Source organism: Periplaneta americana, chromosome 13, assembly GCF_040183065.1.
Source record: "Periplaneta americana isolate PAMFEO1 chromosome 13, P.americana_PAMFEO1_priV1, whole genome shotgun sequence".
Taxonomy (NCBI): Eukaryota; Metazoa; Arthropoda; class Insecta; order Blattodea; family Blattidae; genus Periplaneta; species Periplaneta americana.
In genome coordinates, this window is record NC_091129.1 from 106,127,772 (window position 1) to 106,146,850 (window position 19,079).

At 35.6% G+C, this 19,079-nt stretch overlaps 1 protein-coding gene across 1 annotated transcript in view; it reads right to left on the bottom strand.

The window, feature by feature from the left end:
• The window catches only part of LOC138711651 (tyrosine-protein phosphatase non-receptor type 13-like), a 279,320-nt gene that overhangs the window by 22,795 nt on the left and 237,446 nt on the right, over positions 1-19,079 (bottom strand). Inside the window, exons 5-7 of the mRNA XM_069842783.1 lie at positions 8,555-8,752; positions 4,975-5,127; positions 2,196-2,365 (exon numbers count right to left, since the gene is read on the bottom strand). Of these exons, the coding sequence (XP_069698884.1) occupies positions 2,196-2,365; positions 4,975-5,127; positions 8,555-8,752 (521 nt within the window). The remainder of the gene's footprint in view (positions 1-2,195; positions 2,366-4,974; positions 5,128-8,554; positions 8,753-19,079) is intronic.

The following is a 19,079-nucleotide window of genomic DNA, read 5'->3' on the forward strand; positions in this document are numbered from 1 at the left end:
CTTGTCTGTCTCACTTGCTATAATTACAAAATTGACGTTATTATGTTATTACAGTCTGTTCTGAATATTTAATTTTGGTAAGAGGGAGAAATTTTTTGTGCCTGAACAGGAATTTTCTAGCTGCCTGAAGGAAATCTGGACTTTAGAATTCTGACAGCACTGTTCGTAATCTGTGAATGCAGTGGTCCTAATCTGGCATCTTCATGTATCTTTATTTCTTTAAAATCAAAGTGTACACTGACATTCAAAGATATCTGATCCTTTTAATCGATAGCGATCGATAATTTGTTGGTGTAAGTGTGGATTCTTTAGCTATTACTTCTATGAATAGATGGCGAAGATAACAGTCACTGTTTCCAATCGTAGATAAATATCCCATATTATTAGAATTCAATTTTTCATTCCACTTTACTGATTGTAAAACAACACTGAGTTTGGCTGGAAACCGCTGATATTGTCTACTAGAAAAATAATTAAGCTTACTCTACATAATCACTTTCCCTGACACTTTTTAATGGCTCCAAATATTGGTGCTACCTATTGAGAACTAGCGGAACTCTTTCAAAATTGGACAATTTTTCAAATCTTTGGTTCTGATTTATCCCGTAGTTGGAAAGTTTGCTTACACGATCATGAAATCGTAGGTAGGATAAAATGAAATATTCAGTTCCATAATAATAAATTATTTTTTCGGAATATGTATAATTTCTTGTGTTAAATTCTAACATACCTTGTTTACATGTTTCGACCTATTTATGGGTCATCCTCAGAGTTCTGAGTTCTGAGGATGACCCATAAATAGGTCGAAACATGTAAACAAGGTACGTTAGAATTTAACACAAGAAAGTCTTACCATACATATTCTGAAATGATACAGTGTTAAAAGTTGTGTAATCAAGATGTAAAATTATTCTAATTGGAATAATTTTATCGTCAATCAAATTACGGGACAAAAAAAAAACTTGAAGCATTGACTTCAGTGTACAATAAAATTTATTTTGTGTAGTGAAGATTATATAGATGGGGATATAAATATTAATTGGTTTATTTGATTGGTTCTTATGTTTGTAATGTCTATAATATTTTTAATTACTTTTGAATGTCAGTGTATAAAGGAGTGGCTATTATAGTTGGTGACTATGTAGTAGTTGCCATCCCTTGAAGGATGTAGCAACTAATTATTAATGTCCTTTCTTAGCCCGAATCATAAAATATGGACGTTTCGTCACTTTTTTACTTTACGATACGGACATATGGCAATCCTGATAGATAATACATTTTATTCCTACGTTTTCCAGGCCTTAATCGTTATATTTAGCTAACAGCTTATCGATGATGTTGAACAGCAATCTCGTGTGTTAAAAAAAATTAACAGAATGAGATTTCATATTATTATTCCTATAAAAAAAAGTCTTCCCGAATCTTCTGAAAACACATCTTACATCCAGGCATGGATAATAACTTTACAACAAGATATTTAATAGCCTCTTGTGTCATATATTTGTTCGTTATTAAGATATTAAAATGTTTTTTTCACTCTTCTGTAAATTTGAATATTGTCACTGTGCCTTCAAAATTCGGTATGTTTTTTTTTAAAAAGATGGAGTAGAAGAAAGAAAAAAGCATTATCACTTTTAATTCCCTTGATTTTCAAAGTTACTTTCGGTATAATTTCAATCATTACAAGAAAAATGATGAAATTGTATTTAAAATAGCTTTTGAAAATTAAGGGAATTAAAGTGACAGTGCTTTTTTCTCCCTGCTGAAAAATCTCTTTAAAAACACACAGCAGATTTTGGAGGTGTAGCGACGATATCTTGACATATATAAGACTGCTGTTCAAAACCACTGTTATTCTTAACAATTAACTATTCACGTCTTTTGTTATCAACGTGTTACATACATCAATAACATTAAATTCTGACATAATTTTATTTACATATTTTTGTTTCATGTGTTGATGGTGTGCAAACAGAACATTAATGTTATGTTAATCATTACAGACATCAGAATTTCAGCGATTTCAGAATTGTACTGAGTTATACACTGTTATAAACAATCAAATTATATACTCACAAAACTATACATCACAAGTGATACAATATAAGACTTCTAACTGGTACGCAAAGGCTTACAAAAATTACGATGTTAATGAAGGGTTGAAAACTTTAACTTACTATTCATACGATTCTTACCTGAGTAAAGGCTTTGGTTTGAAGATTTTCACCTCCTCAGAAGGTGAGAGGGCAGACACTGGAGTTTGGGCAGCATCTCTGTAGAGTCGCAATTTCACCTGGTCTCCACATTGACGAAGAAACATCACAGCTTCCTCGTGACTCATTGGAGAAATGTCCACATCATTTACCTGAGAAGTGAATGTGGATTTGTTATGGACTTCGAATTTATACTTTAGGGGCATTAGATCATCATACAATTGATTAGAGTTACATATAAGAATAATGTATTGGATTCGAACAATATTTCTATGGGAGAGAAGAAATATTAGCTGTAGAACAAGTACTACTGTATTGTATTAAGTAACTGAATTTATTGAAAATATGTTCTATCATTAACCAAATTAAGGTTACCATAAGTATTAGTCTAGAAACTGAGGCAGATAAGATACATCGACATTTATAGTAGCATGTAGTCTGACTGAAGTGACATTATATACCGTATATACGCCAATACTCCGCGCATTTTTTTTTTCGGAAATTATCGAAGAAAAACTGGGGTGCGTGCAATATTTGAAATAAAATTGGTACCGCTTCATCTCAAACACTGGAGTCATAAACATTATGTACGATTAATGTCTTGCAAATAAAACAAATTACAGCTATTTTTTTTTTTATTTTCTCTCCTAAAATAGGGTGCGCGGATTATTCGATGGCGCGGAGTATTCGCGTATATTCGGTACTAAAAAATAATATTAATTTGTTAAATCTTTACAGTGCTACAACAACAATAGGCCTATTGGGTTTAAATTACAAAATTCTTTGAAATGTTATTGGCCTACGATCCGATCATCCTACCTTTAATCAGAGCTGCCATTATGGGCCTGTGAAGTGTTCCCTGACACAGGACCAAGCCAGTGACGAATTTCGGGGGGGAGGGAATTGCCCCCCTCCTGAGATTTCAGAATGTTTAAAATTACAAAGTATAATATATACAATTTTATGTTTAAATATTATATGACTTTTCAATAACTAAAATAAGTGCTGTTATGTAGATTTTCAGGTAGTTTCCTTGAAGGCTGGCGGTCTGTCAGCCGATCTTGATTGGTTGAAATTTAAACCGTCTGAATTTTTAGTCTTGATTGTTACAATTAAAAAGTCAGGTGTGCTGTATTTATATTGGCGTACTAGTTTTCAGTTTTAATTTTGTTTAGCAAATATAATAATCTTGTTTACTAAAATATTTATAGTATATAATATATAATTAAATAGGGAGATTGTTGTACTGTGAGATTCCACTCTGCGGCATTCGCCAGTAGCTTATCAGCGTCCACCTTGCACTTCATACGCGCTCCGTTCCACAGCAGCGTAATAGCCTCGTAATATAGCAGCGTGATATATACAGGGTGGAAGTGAGATAAGCCTGCAGATTTTCGGAGAAAATAGCTCATCTTGTATCTAACAAAAATATGTAATACCATATTAATGGAAAGTTCATAGTTTTCTCAGAAAAAAAAAAAATGTTTTTTCTCAAGTGTAAACACTTGCGAGTAGGATCGTCAGTTTTGTTCATATCGATAGAAAATCTATTAAAGAATCATTCTTCCCTCTGGCGTATTTCAATAGTGTGAACGGTTTTCGTGTAAATCTAATTTATAAATCATTTATTTGAAGCCAATGAACAACGCGACAAGATTACAACGCTGTAAGCAGAGAGGCAGGTGGGGACAGACAGCCTGAGTTTGTTGACCTCTTACATGAAGAGAGGAGAGGTGTGTTAGCGGCGATGTTACCGAACTGCTGGAACTTTCAACTTAATTTTCTAATTAACTGTTCATTTAATCACAATAGTACATTATGCAACGAGCCTATAATGGTAGTAATTAAGACGCGAGGATGTTTATGAAACGAGCGCAAGCGAGTTTAATAATTTTCATACCAGCGTCTTAATTACCTTTATAGGCAAGTTTCATACGACTTTTTATGCTCCACCATAAGTATTCATGTTATTGTTATGTGAGTGAGTGCAATAGCCTACCTCATGAATTGTGAGATGTGCGCAGACGCGAAAGTATTGATTTTTTTCCGGGAAACGAATATCGACGACCTTGATAATAGTAAGATAAACATTAGTCTTGATATAACCTTGAAATTGAATTCGACATTGAAAAACGAGATGACAAATTGAATTTATTTGAATATTATTTACAATTAACGCTAATTATTATAGTAACAGAACATAACCTTCTGCGGCAGTATTGGATTTCCAGCCTCCGTGACCTTTCGATAGTTGTCTTTCGATTGCATATCCGAGAATAATCGAAAACCTGAATTTTAATGAATAGGTGTACTTTAATGACATGCATTAAAGGACTGCTACCAGGTGTATAATTACTACATTTCGGCATGGTCGAGCATAAAACATATTATAGGTTTTCTATTCATTTACTGTAAGTGTTACCTACCGTCCCTTTCAATCTGCAGGATTATTTCACTTCCACCCTGTACATATACACAATAAATAGTGCTTCCTCTATAATAAAATTTAAGAACTTCTTTGGAACTTCATCTTACATAAAAGTGTTCCCATTTTTTCTTTTTAAATATAGACGTTTTCAGGTCGAAAATGAAATAGAATTCCAGAGCTCAATAAAAACTATTTCAGAAACATTTCTATGTGAGGGATGTAAATAGTTCTTTGGAGATTTCTTCCACATAATTATATTTTCATACAAAGGAAGTATGTAAATGTGTTATTATTGTGGTTCAAGTTAGTGATATTTGTAACTAAGATACTTACGGCAACAATCTTATCTCCAGGTTTTATGCGACCGTCTGAAAGCGCTGGTTCACGAACCAAAGCACGTACGTAGTGACCCAGTACACTCTCATCCTCCTTTCGCAGGGTGAAGCCAAGACTTCGGTTTACTTTGGTCAGCATGATGTCGAACTCCTATAAATTAAGAAAACACGTAAGCAGTAATCGCAACTATGTTGAAAACATGGTTTACAGTTGCTGATTAATATATTATCACAGTTCTGAATTGTAGTGTAATTGAACAACAACCGATTTGTGACACATGAAGGCATTTTGAGCAGGGGAAGCTAACTCAAGTTGTCTTTCATGTATGAGGAAACGTATTGCAAAAATATAGTCTTAAAATAAATAGTAGTCCATGTCAAGTCAGCAGTTCGAAGACTGGTTGGAACCTCATAAGTAACACCAATAAGGCATCACCTCAAATGGTATATAGTAAAATATGATTTCATGGTTTGCACATATCTCTGACAAATAGACTCATATACGTCTAATTTAACATTAGCTCACTCCCTGTCATATTTAGAGAAATCACAATATTAACGGTCAATAGATACAGTGTTAGTATAATTAGGTCAATAAACGTTAAAATCTTTATCAGAAGATTATTTTTGACTACATAAATTAGTGTCAGGAACTGTTATTTCACTCATTATTTATTATATCAGCCACAATGCACCCTAACACTTCAACTGAACACAACTCCCGAAAGGGATAACTCGGAAGCTAAATTCTTTCCAATGTCAAAGCTAGCTTCTTGCGAGCCTTGCGACCAGGGTAGTTTAGTTAGAACGGAATGGAAAATCTGCGAGGTGGGTTACACAGAAGAAAGCGTGAAAGAAACGAGTCTGCTTGTAGTGCAGTGGAGGGGATTGGAAGCTGGTGTGTGCAAGCTTCATGTTTACTGCTGAATCACGAATCATCCTGAGCTGCCGCATTACAACATTTAACGAGTAAATATAAATTGTATTAAAATTAATAACTAATTTTGTTCATAAATTGCAGGTTTATTATGGAGTTATTAACTGGGGAAGCTGAGCTTTTTAGCTTACATTGACGATACGCCACTGGAAGGCATCCAAGGATTTCAATGACAACATACCTTCCCCTCTCTTTGCGGCAGATAAGACGTTACTGTTCCCTCTTCCTACATACCCCGAAATAACTTAAAAATAGAATCGTTTCAGTTTCTCAAAGAAAACTGCAGCGAATTACGTGTATTTTTTTAAGCAGATGCTAAACATTTTTGGAACAATAAGGCGTATAGTTTCAGAGCCTCCTTTCTTAATTTGAGTAAGCAAAGGACGTTTTAACGGTTTATATTTAACATTCTGCATCAAATGTTTGTGAATTGTTGAATTACCTACACTGCTCTGTTTCTATAACTAGAGTGTAAGAAAGCGTTTGCTGATAGCCATAGTTGCCCCTTTCCGACTGGGAGATAATTTGCTCACCCAGTAGTTCTAAACTTAATTCAATTAATTCATGGAGAAGACAAAATTGCTAAAGTTACAAATATTATGATCATGTAGTTCTCCGTTTAAAGCTGATTAAATAGGCACCATTTAATTGCAATCACATTACGAAGTGATTGTCGTTCCATACCGGGTGGAACTAATATAGCTGTGCACATTTTTACAGCTTATTCTTTGGACACAGTATAACAAAAATATAATATGGTACCATATTAGTCGCAAATGAATACTTTTCAAAAGAAAAATGTTTCTCCTAAATATTAACACTATTTTACTCGATAAGTACTATCCATGCGATTCTGTTGTTTACTTACATCATTAGAGAAACTGATTAGGAATGATTTATCCTTTTGCAATCTTTAAATAAAATGAACCTTCCTTTAAAGAGCAAGTAAGAACAAACGTGGGTAGAAGTGAAGGAAAGTCTTGGTAATGAAGTTGGAGAAATTGCGAGACCCGTGGCCGTGAAGTTCGGGACAGGTCAGGGATAGCTGGTATCGTGCCAAAATATCGACACAGTGACCATGAAAAATTCTGTGACTCACTGGCTGGTGTTACTTTTTTGTCTTCTACACTTCTCAGTGATGAACATATAATAAAAATAAAACGGTGTTTTAATATAATATAATATAATATAATATAATATAATATAATATAATATAATATAATATAATATAATATAATATAATATAATATAATATAATATAATATAATATAATATAATATAATATAATATAACATAACATAACATAACATAATATAACATAATATAATATAATATAATATAATATAATATAATATAATATAATATAATTAATGCTGTTGATAGGTCAAAATATTTAATCGATTAACTATTTGCATTTAATCGATTAATCGAGTTTTGATTGAGTTGAAAAAATGTTTTAATATACTGCAATACACAATTATTGTTAAATTTAACTTGTGTTCGGTGATAAGCATATTAAGTATTAAATGTATATCTGTATATATTGTATCGTTATATTACAAAACAACTATTTTAATTACTTACTAACATATTTATTATAAGGATTATAATTTATTGTGTCAATTTCCCCGGGAATTTTTGAGACAAACATAAATAACAAAAAGTATGAAGACTCACCTAGTTAATACTGCTTCATCCATGATTTTAAACACGTGAGTGCATTCACATGCTCCGAATTAAGTGCCGCTCTACGTTTAATAACAATGTTTCCTGCATCACTAAACACGAAAAAAAATTTTTTTCTGTCTAGCACTTCTCCACGATCGTTCAATTTAAATCCAAAGGATTAACCGAGTTTACCTCTCAAATTCTCATATGATATAATGGAGTTTACACTTTTCACAAACCACAGAAAACTGATTTTTTTTTTCTTTATCAAACTAAACACACAACCTTAATATACAAACTCAGTACAGAAACTGCAACTCCTGCAAAAGTACAGCGGTCGAAACAGAAGACTGACCCCTGTTGTAATCGAATTATCAGATTTTAGAAAGAGAAGGAGGAGGAAGTGTTTGTGCAAAGATTTTCCCTACGCTACCTGGTTTACACTTAGAAAATATCAGTACTATTGTGCTTTTAAGTAAGCAATTTCCGAAAGAGAAATATTGTCGGAATTTTTAGTATGAGTTTGTATTAACAAAATAATAATTAATATCAAGTACACCCGATTAATTTTAATTTCGATTAAATATTTTTATCGATTAATCTTACAAACTCGGATATGAGAACAAAAGTACTGTAATGCTCATGTAAATATGTACAAAAGTTTACTGAAAAATTCGCTATACATAATATATTATGTAGCTGTACGAGTACAATAAAATTACAATCAATACAAGATTATTGTAATGTATCATACTCGTACCATACTTTTGTGTAATAGGGCCCTGGTATTATGTAGAACAGAATATGTGATACAAGAAACACTGAAGTATAATTTAACATAAGAAAATGTTTGAATGAAGTCGCGGCTAGTCGTGTCATGAGGATCGGGTGCACATCACGAGGAAATGGGGCGGGAGCATCTCTATAAAACAAGTCGGGTGTAAAATGTAGTGGCTTAGGAAATGAAACTCACCCCACAAGGACCCTCCGACGTCTGCAGAGGTGGAAGAGGGAGGATGTGATGACTAGACGAGCTGATGCTGTGGGCCGGGTCGCGGCGAGGGGGCGGCGGGGGCTCGCTGGGCGCCTGGATGCAGAAGACGTCGCTGGGCGGCCGACACACGGTCAGCACCACGTTGTTGGGCGTCTTCCGCAGCACTTCCAGAGCTTGCTGCAACAACCGCAATAATAATAATAATAATAATAATAATAATAATAATAATAATAATAACACCGTAAATAATAATAATACCGAAATAATAATAATAATAATAATAATAATAATAATAATAATAATAATAATAATAATAATAATTTATTTACTTATATTTAATGTGCCGTACGTCTCTGTTCTAGATTCGTAATTTTTTAAATGCCTAGTTTGATTATTTTACTGCATATTTCCTGGATTTAAAGTGTGTATTTGCCTGCTTATTTTAAACAAAATGAATTCCTGAACTTCAGGGCTCTATTTATAATAATCAGCAGCCACAGTCAAGGTCACATTCCTTCCGCTCGTCTTCTCCTGAATAACCAAATACAGTATAACTCCAATGATCCGGACTAATAGGGATGATCCGAATATACAGGAATCCGGATAATTGGATCGGAAATGAAAAGAGTCTAGAAATAACAATAGTAAGCTACTGCATGTATGAAAAGTGCAAAATGACTATAGGCCTGCAGTTTATTATGAACAAAGTTACACATATTCAAGCAAAATAGAATTTTAAATGGATTAAAATTATAAGAACTCTTCACATTCCATACAGAACAAAACTTTACTTATGTGTGGTAGTACAGTACACGAAATAAAAAACTTAAACACATGCAACTTTCTTTGAATAAACAATATTTCAAACTGTCCTGAAACGTAATCCGGATAATTGGTGATCCGGATATTTGGAGTTCGGATAATTGGAGTTCTGCTGTATTTGTCAGTACCGAAATTCGAAATAAAAGAAATTCAACCAGAAAACCAGAAAATCACTACAATCCAGTAGCATAGGGGGAAAATGATTAGGGTTCACCTTTAAGGTAGACTATACAGTAACAAAACCTGAACTACATATACTGGGTGTTAAGAAAAAAGTATCCAATATTTTAGGAGGTGCTAGTATGCAACAAAACAAGAAAAAATGTCTAATAAACATGGGTCCTACAACACAGACTTTCTGAGATATGGCAATGCATTCCTCTGCCCTTCGGCGTAAGGAATCACGCAATCTTTGAAATTGACCTGGTTGTTCTTGATAACCGAAAGTCTAGGGGATTTAGATTTGAGAAACGAGGAAGCCAAGGTGTGGGGCGTCCCCAGTGAATCCAGCGGTTCTGAAATATCAGGTGTTCACGCTCATTGCGGAAAAAATGTGCTGGTGTGCCATCGTGCATGAACCACATCTCTAGTCTTTGCTGACATGGTACATGCTCAAGCAAGGTAGGCAATACATTAATTACAAAATCCTGATAACGAGCCCCAGTTAATCTCTGTGGTAGCACGTATAGCTCTTAATCTATCACGAAGAACGCCTGCCCACACGTTGATTGAGAATCGGTGCCGATGTCTTGTTTCTTCAAGTGCATGGGAATTTTCATCAGCCCACACATGCTGATTACGAAAATTCACAACACCATCTCTGCTGAACCCCGCTCATATCCGCAACCAAACTTTTCTTTTCAATATTCCTTGCGACGTATCAGTATTCCATGCCAAGGGTGTCAACTATGTTATGATTATCTAGTAGCCCTGCTGTATTGTAGGGCAGAAAAATGCATTGCCATAAATGGACGTCACATTGAGCACCTCCTATGAACAAGTGTTCAGATCTCAGAAAGTATGTGTTGTAGGACCCATGTTTATTAGACATTTTTCTGTTTTGATGCATACTATCACCTTCTAAAATATTGGATACTTTTTTAACGCCCTGTATATCAATGACAAAGAAATACATTAAAATTAAATAGTTAAACATATAAAAAGAAAGCATGAATGACGTCAGTTTCTTGCGAATAACATTAATTCTCAGTTAAACGCTAAGAGCTAAGTCAATTCATGTAACGCCCTCACGGCGCTTGCGTGATGCACCTTCTTTCGTATTCATCGTAACACAATTTTATTTCTTCGTGTCTCGGAGCATCGGGCTTCGTTTGGATGTAATGCAGTGCGGCGTGAACAGCGCCTGTGAGCTCTCGACTGTCTCCATGTCAGTCGCAGTTAACTTCACAATCCGTATTGCGAGTACACAGAATAACAAGAGCGCCGCACTACCCTATTCTTCGCCACGATGCTAATCAAGTGCGAAGTTTATAAAGCGGAGTCCGCGTTCATCATTACTCGGAGAAAGATATTTTATGAAACAATCTCCATCTCAAAACTTCTCTTCGGCATTAGTCATTAGGCTATAGCTAAATGTCAAGGAGTTTTCTTCCTCTCTACGTCTTTCTCTAAGTCCTACGTCAGTTTTCTTGGTCTTTTTTTTTAATTGCTGACTGTAATTTCTGCGTTGACAACCTTCCGCTGTTACTATAATAACTGAATTATCGTGCTATGATGTGTTTTAGGTGGGCTTCACAGCATGAATGCCAAATATGAACGCGAGTTCCAAAGAGACAGTTACCATAGAAACGACAGTGCTTAAGAAAGTAATATGTCGTAAAGCAGCTCGAAGAAGCCAATACAAATCGAATCGTGAGATGAAAGAAACTAGTTGAACTTATAATACTTAATACTGGAGTCAAAATAAGCCATAAATGGATAAAGAACAAAGAAAGGAAGTAGATGGAGAAAGAAAATGGAAGAAAAACAAATAGATGGATGGACGGACCGGCACACATATAGAACAGGTAGAAGATACTATAACCTAGGTAAGATTAACAAGACAGATAAAATCAGACAGATTGTTGGATAAAGATATGATTTAGATAGATGGCTGGATTCAGATAAGATTAGAAAGATGGATGGATACCGATAAGAGACAGATAAAATTAGATAGCTAAGGACAGCTAAGATTATATACTGTAGATGGTTGGAGATATAAGATTAGATATATGGATAGAGACATAAGATTAGATAAATAGCTGGAGAGAGATAAGATTAGATGGCTGAAGACAGATAAGATTAGATAGATATCTGAAGACATAAGATTATATATATATATATATATATATATATATATATATAGATGGATAGATAGATATAGATCGAAATTAATACATACATACATGTTCTGCCCATGAGCAGGTCTTTCACGGCAAACCCAGCATTCTCCAATCTTTCCTATTTTCTGCATCGAAATTGAATTATGTTTTATTTAACGACTTTCGAGGTTATATCAGCGTCGCCGGTGTGCCGGAATTTTGTCCCGCAGGAGTTATTTTACATGCCACTAAATATAATGACATGAGGCTGTCGCATTTAAACACACTGGGCCAGGATCGAACCCACAACCTAGGGCACAGAAGGCCAGCGGATCGATCGATGGACGGACGGGCGGACAGATAAACGGACGGAAGAGACAGACGGACATATATATATGTGTATGTGTGTATATAATATATTATAGATACGGACGTGGCTGTCTAGCCGGCAGGCGACATCACGAGGCTGTCCTCACACTTGTTTGCGCCAATGATTTTTTAGTGTATTTCATTTTAAAATGCAGTTTAATAATTCCATGACGTCACAGTGACTACCTGACTGCTGCGTCGCCCCAACAGAATTGATTAATCATGGTTAATTTAGAGCAGAACACAAAGTGCATCGAGCAATTTATGCAGCTGCATCGTGCAGTCGTAATGGAAACGCAGCGGCCGGCTCGGCGCCCCTCCGCGATAATCCGCAGGGCACGTGTCTCATTGGTTCACAGTGTTTGCCTCCCTCCGGTCCGGTTTTGCAGGATCAGAGCCGCACCACTTGATGCTCGGGAGTTTCGTGGCGCTCCGTGTTTGAGAAACGTGAGGCGAGTTCAAACCCAACAGTACGCCGCCGCTGTGCTATAGTCGGAGTGTGATCTGTGAATCCCAGATAATACGCAAACACAGGTAACAGGCTCTACATGCGCCGTGAAGTTACGTGAAATATTCTCAGTAAAATATTGCGCCCAGTGAAACGTAATCTTTAGGGGGGGGGGGGGCTTGTACTAGATTTTGAGTGAAAATTTTATATTTGGTTTTTATTTTTCCAATTCATTATTTGGTTTTCCATCTTGAAAATGAAATACCACGTTGTCCAAATGAATAGATCGAATCAGAAGACTTCAGTACTGGTATCATAAATTTAATCAGCCACAAGAAAACACTATCACAGTGGAGTAACGGTTAGCAAGCCTGACCGTGAAACGAGCGGGCCTGAGTCATCCTGGTTGAGACAAATTACCTGGATGAGGGTTTTCCAGGGTTTTCCCTCAACCCATTATAGGCAAATGCTGGGTAACTTTCGGTGCTGGACCCTGGATCATTTCGCTAGCATTATCACCTTCATCACATTCAGACAGTATATAACCATAGCGTCGTAATATAACCAATTAAAAAAATGTAAGCTGTGCATTAAAAGTAAAGCGTCTACAAAAAAATTGATTTCAATTTTTCTCTATTTTCGTGGCGGCTACAGTAATTCATGTAGATATCATTAAGCTCAAAACGTTTGTAGTCAACAAATATTTTATTAGACATTTATTTATTTATTTATTTTTATTCTGATGGAGTTAAGGCCAACAGGCTTTCTCTTCCACATCACGAGAAATGTAATAGAGGAGAAGGTGGAAATATGGGCTAGGATGGTAATATGGGCTACCTCGTTTTTTACTATATATGGTGTTGTTACCTCGCGAAAAAGCTCTAAAAGTACATCTCGTGTCCATCAGTTTGCGTGCACAAAGAGACAAACCAGTTGTCTTTGTGGTGTGGATGTCGTGTGTCCTTTATGTTTTTCATCAATTTCAAAGTTTTTGCAGGTATATAGGTTCAATTTTATTGAAAGAAATATATTTCATGTTTATAAATCACGCTTGATGTGTTACACTGACGAAGAATAGCTCTATCACATGGCATAAGAGTAATATTTATTTAGGACAACAATTGCCATACATAATCTTAGAAACCTTCATGAGTCGATGCTGCTAATATGGGCTACAGCTATGTGTCAAATATGGGATAGGTAGCCCATATTACCAACACATTAACACGTCCCGTATTTTCACTATCGTTATTTGTTATAGAATATTGCCATTGATGTGACACATGTTTCCTACATATGTTTCTTTGTTTTTTCCAATTTTATTTTCAAATTGTTGTGGTAGCCCATATTTAGACCCTACTACCTGTAGAGGACCAGTTCGTCTTACTTTCAAAAAGTAATTATATGCAAATATCTATTGCAACTATTGACCTTTAACACTGGAAAAATTGTATATGAATAATTACTCTGTATGTCAATAAAGATTTCCAAGCAGTATGCCACACCATTTTCCATTATTACGAGGAAAATAAAATGGTAGCCCATATTTCCACCTTCTCCTCTACAACTACAAGAAAAATGTTCCTATATAATAATTCATTAATCATAGTTTCCTGCCTAAGGGCAAATCTTTCACTGCAAAACCAGCATTCTCCAATCTTTCCTATTTTCTGCTTTCCTTTTAGTCTCCGCATAAGATCAATATATCCCAATGTCTTCTATCATTTGATATCTTCTTCTGTCCCGAACTCTTCTTCCGTTCACCATACCTTCCACTGCATCCTTCAGTAGATAGTTTCTTCTCAGTCAGTGATCCAGCCAATTTCTTTTTCTCTTCCTGATCAGTTTCAGCATCATTCTTTCTTCACCCACTCTTTCCAGCACAGCTTCATTTCTTATTCTGTCTGTCCATTTCACAAGCTCCATTCTTTTCCATATTCACATTTCAAATGATTCTATTCGTTTCTCTTCATTTCGTCGTAATGTCCATGTTTCTGCACCACACAATGCCACACTCCACACAAAGCACTTCACTAGCCTTTTCCCAGAGATCCGCAGATGATATCCCTTTTTCTATTAAAAGCTTTCTTTGGAATTGCTTCTTGGCAGCAGCTCATGTTACTGCTTACAGTACACCCCAATTATTTGAAGCTGTCCACTTTCTGTACTGCCTCATTTAAAGTTATTTTTCTTCCAATAACCAGGTCTTCTATGCACTTATATTCATCCGATACTTCTCACAGCTGTCATGAATGTCTCTTAAAAGTCTATTTTGGGGACTTAATATGGTGTATAAGTAAACGACTTATGTGGCATTTCATTTTATATAAGATGAATTTTTTTGATCACATTTTGAACAGGTTGTCATTTCGTGTTAATGTCTTGAAATAGAGACGCATTAATTTTCAGTAAAAATGACTAGGGAATCTTTTTCTTTACTAATGGCAGGTAGTTGATTATTCATCATTCGCCCATACCTATGAAGCCAGTTGTGTAGACCAATTTTCCGACAGAGTCGTTACCCGGGGTGCGCCATAGGAGGCTGGTCTACGCTACACCCGCGATGAGATCAAGTGATGATGGAGATTTGTTGGGAAGCCACAGGGGAACCGGAGCTCCCAGAGAAAACCCATGGCAATCTTGGTTGCAGGGTTAAAATTAAATTAGTAGATGCACCTAATTCGTCGCGGCTTAGAATCTATTTGTGGGTCCAAATTACTTTGTTGGTAATATGGAAAAGAGTTTAATATATTTCTAGCTCCATAATCAACATGTCTACAACAGCTCCGATATCCTGAAGGACCAGATCCGCCATTTTTCAAACGATCCGAACGGCGATACGTGTCAACCACGTCTAAGTGTGCTCGTACAAGAGTTCTTTGTCCAATAAATTGTACTCGTATCATGTCAACGGGGCTTAAAAGAACTGAGTCGATACGAAACAAATAAAGTATAGGCTATGACGATTAAGTAGATATAATTTAGATGACACCGACGTTTTTAGTTGCTTGTTTGTAAGGAGCTAGAAGACGGCGTGGTTAACTCCGAACAATGTTCGTGACAGGGATCGTATGGGGATTGTCTCCTATGGAGCTTTCACGGTGCACCAGTTCACCATTTTTTACTTGGTTATTTAACGACACTGTATCAACTATTAGGTTATTTAGCCTCGATGGGATTGGTGATAGCGAGATGACAGTAAGGAAATTTCGCAAAATCTTGCTAGCGTAGCACAGACAACAACTTGTACAGCCGCCATGTTAGCCATTGAACCTTCCAGCAGTTTTGTTTCTATTTCACTGCAGCGTGACGTCATTGATGTCCATCGGTCCAGTGAGATTCGGAATACGCTGCTTGCAAACTACTATTCAAAGTATTTAAGTGTTCGAAAGTATCAGCAACGTGAGTCAGTCTGGAAAGCCAAAGAGAATTGGAAAGTAGGTTTACATATTCCGATTTCTCATCTTACATGTACCGGTACCGGACATCATCCTGATAGTGCTGTATTTTCAAAATTGTCTCATAATAATCTCTTTCTATTATCTAATATTATTTGAAATATATTAACATTCTATGTATTTTAGTTTAATTCTGCTACACAGTTTATTTCAGCGTCTAATTAATAGTTCATAGTATTTTGTTGTTTAATTCGTATATAACTCTTGTATACATGTAACTCTCAATCAAATTGTTGAATTCTTTGTAAGTTCATGCATATGTATATATACCTTTTGCTGGTTGAGTGGAAGAGAAGGCCTTACGGCCTTAACTCTGCCAGGTAAAATAAATTATTATTATTATTATTATTATTATTATTATTACATTAAAAGTTTTGCTCTGAACTGGAAAACTTTTTTTTTCAACACGTTACCCGACGAAAGTCATCTTATTCACGTGTGATGAAGAGGATTTCAATATAACTAACCCATGTCTTCACAAACTTTGCTGAAAATACGCCGTTCCTTTGATGGAATGTATCACTTTGTAATTAAATATTACCACAAAACCATGGTCGTTCTTTGGACGGTATTCAATGGTTTTGAGTCAAATTACTGTAGTTTTCGATATTACAGGGATTTATCACTTTTGAACGGTAGTGGGGGTCGCAAAAAAGTTTCGCCCAAAAGTGGGTCGTGCTTGGAAACCACTGTTCTAGCAGTTTGGCTGACGCTGCGATCCATCAACTGGTATTAAATATGATATGAAATAGATCTGTTTTAGTTTTAAACTGCTTTACATAAACAACTATCATTCGAGCATGACTGATTTCACGTAGATTACTGCGATAATCTTTCATTTGTAACAAATTGCACCTCTCAATTGAGCGAGTTTTAAATACTGCAGATGTATAATCTGATTTACATATAACTGGGAATTACGTCCGGATTATATCGACTGCGTGCAATTTGTAGGGCGACCTCGCGATAACGTTACTCAAAATGTCTAAGCGAAATTAATAACATTGGATAGCTAAATGCATATACAAAACACACGGTTACCCATGATTTCTAGCGATAATTACAGAATTTATGACTGAAGGAATTATAACAAAAAACTGTTAATGATCTCGTGTCGAAACCTCCCCTAAAACTGTACATATAATTTTCATAGCAAATAGACAAATACAGAGCGTTCGCCAGAAAACAGGTTTAGAGCAGGTAAATACTGTCGACCTCTTACTGTTATAGATCGATAGTCTGTACATTTCCCCTGGATCAAGCGTGGAAAGGTTTTGAGTAGTACGAACAATAGTAGGCTTAAAAGATGAAAGGATGTCAAGGTTAGAGTATTAGTATACAGCTAACTTCCATTCAGTGCATTTCAGTTTAGTTCGTTACAATGAAGTAGGCTTACACATTAAAACAGCGAATCTCCATTTACGAAGAAATAATAATAATAAAAAATGTGTCGTGCTGTATTTTTTCGGAAATTTTCTGGCGTTCAGCAACGATTTGATTCAACAATCCAGAATTTAGTGAAAATGTGAGCGATTTAGACTCACTTTTTAGTAAAAGAAAGGAGACGCATAAATCGCGTTCTAACAGAAGAAAAACTCGATAGTATACGCTACAGAATGTAGACATACATCTCATTACAGTAGTGAAAGGGATGGAGTTACTGAGAATTGCAGTACAGATTCGCAGAAAAATAAACTTCCATTTTAGTACAGACAACTGTATTTACGCGCAATGAACAGTTTAGACTAACTTCAGCAGCTTTGGAACAACTTTTGCATGACATTGTGTATAAGTTAGAATCTCCTACAAACAGAAGTAAAGCATTGTCAGCCAGACAAATTACTAACTAATAAACTGCTTGCCTACTCATCAAACCACAGAAATTCACAAAATGCTTACTTTCAGTTGTTTGGATCGTAAACATGTGAATAGCGTCGCTCGTAACTATCAACTATCACAGACGCAAAACAAGGAAGCTTAATATATAGGGCTATTAATTTAGCGCGTCTCTCCGTTGTAGACATCTAGCCAATGTCAGCGTTGCTACGTTACCCAGTTAGGATAAAAAGCTCTGCCCTTTATTCATGTCAATACATACAGAAAAAGTACTCAACGTCAGTTAATTGAAGCAGTTTCAATGGGAGGCCTACTTATTTTTAAGCTGACTGTCTGAACTTGCGGTTGGTATCTCTTATGACCCAATAAGGCAGACAATCAGAGCCTGGATATCCAGAACAACAAGGAGTAGTGGATATCTCTCACTCAATGAAAATACTCAAAGACTAGAGGGATCTAGCAGATCTAGAGCCAAAAGTACTTCAATTAAATAATATAGTGGGAAAAAAATATGTCTTGCATTTGAATTCTATTGTCACGAAGCATTGAAAAAAGAAACAAATACTGGTATATATATATACAGGAACATCATTTTATTTTTACTAACATTTTTAATATTAACTTGGCTATACCTCTGGATCAACGCCGTTTGCTACCCCTTCCACGACTGAAGTTCGATGATACTGGCGTAATATACAAACAAATCACTTTACTAGGTATAGGAGGGAAGAAAAGTAGTTCATCCATTTACGTAAACTAGGAAATATCGCGCTTTTGAGTTTGATAATTTTCATTAAGTTTTTGTTTAATCAAAATACAGTACTGTATTAACAATGCGTGTTTTTACTCACGAACTGAGCTGTCCATGTGGATGTATTCATTATGCAGTGTATATTATACTGTCTACACCACATTAGCGTACAATATAGAGAATGAAGTTAAATTGAAAAATAACCATAATATGGATATTTAAACACATTTTTTAAAATGGTGGCCGTTCATTTCGACACAGGCTTCAATTTTAATGTGCATATTATCGCACTATAGATTATTGTACCTAATCCCAATTACCAGTTTCGTCCTTCGTACTAGTAACTCATGTTGAAATAATTCTGTACCCTCTCTATAAAAGAGTACCTTACGTACTGTAAATTCAATCTTCACTTCTGCCCGATCCGAAAAGATAAAATTATTCAGACATACTGCCTACTGTCCGTCCGAGTGGTTATGTCGTAGGATCGTAGAAAGGA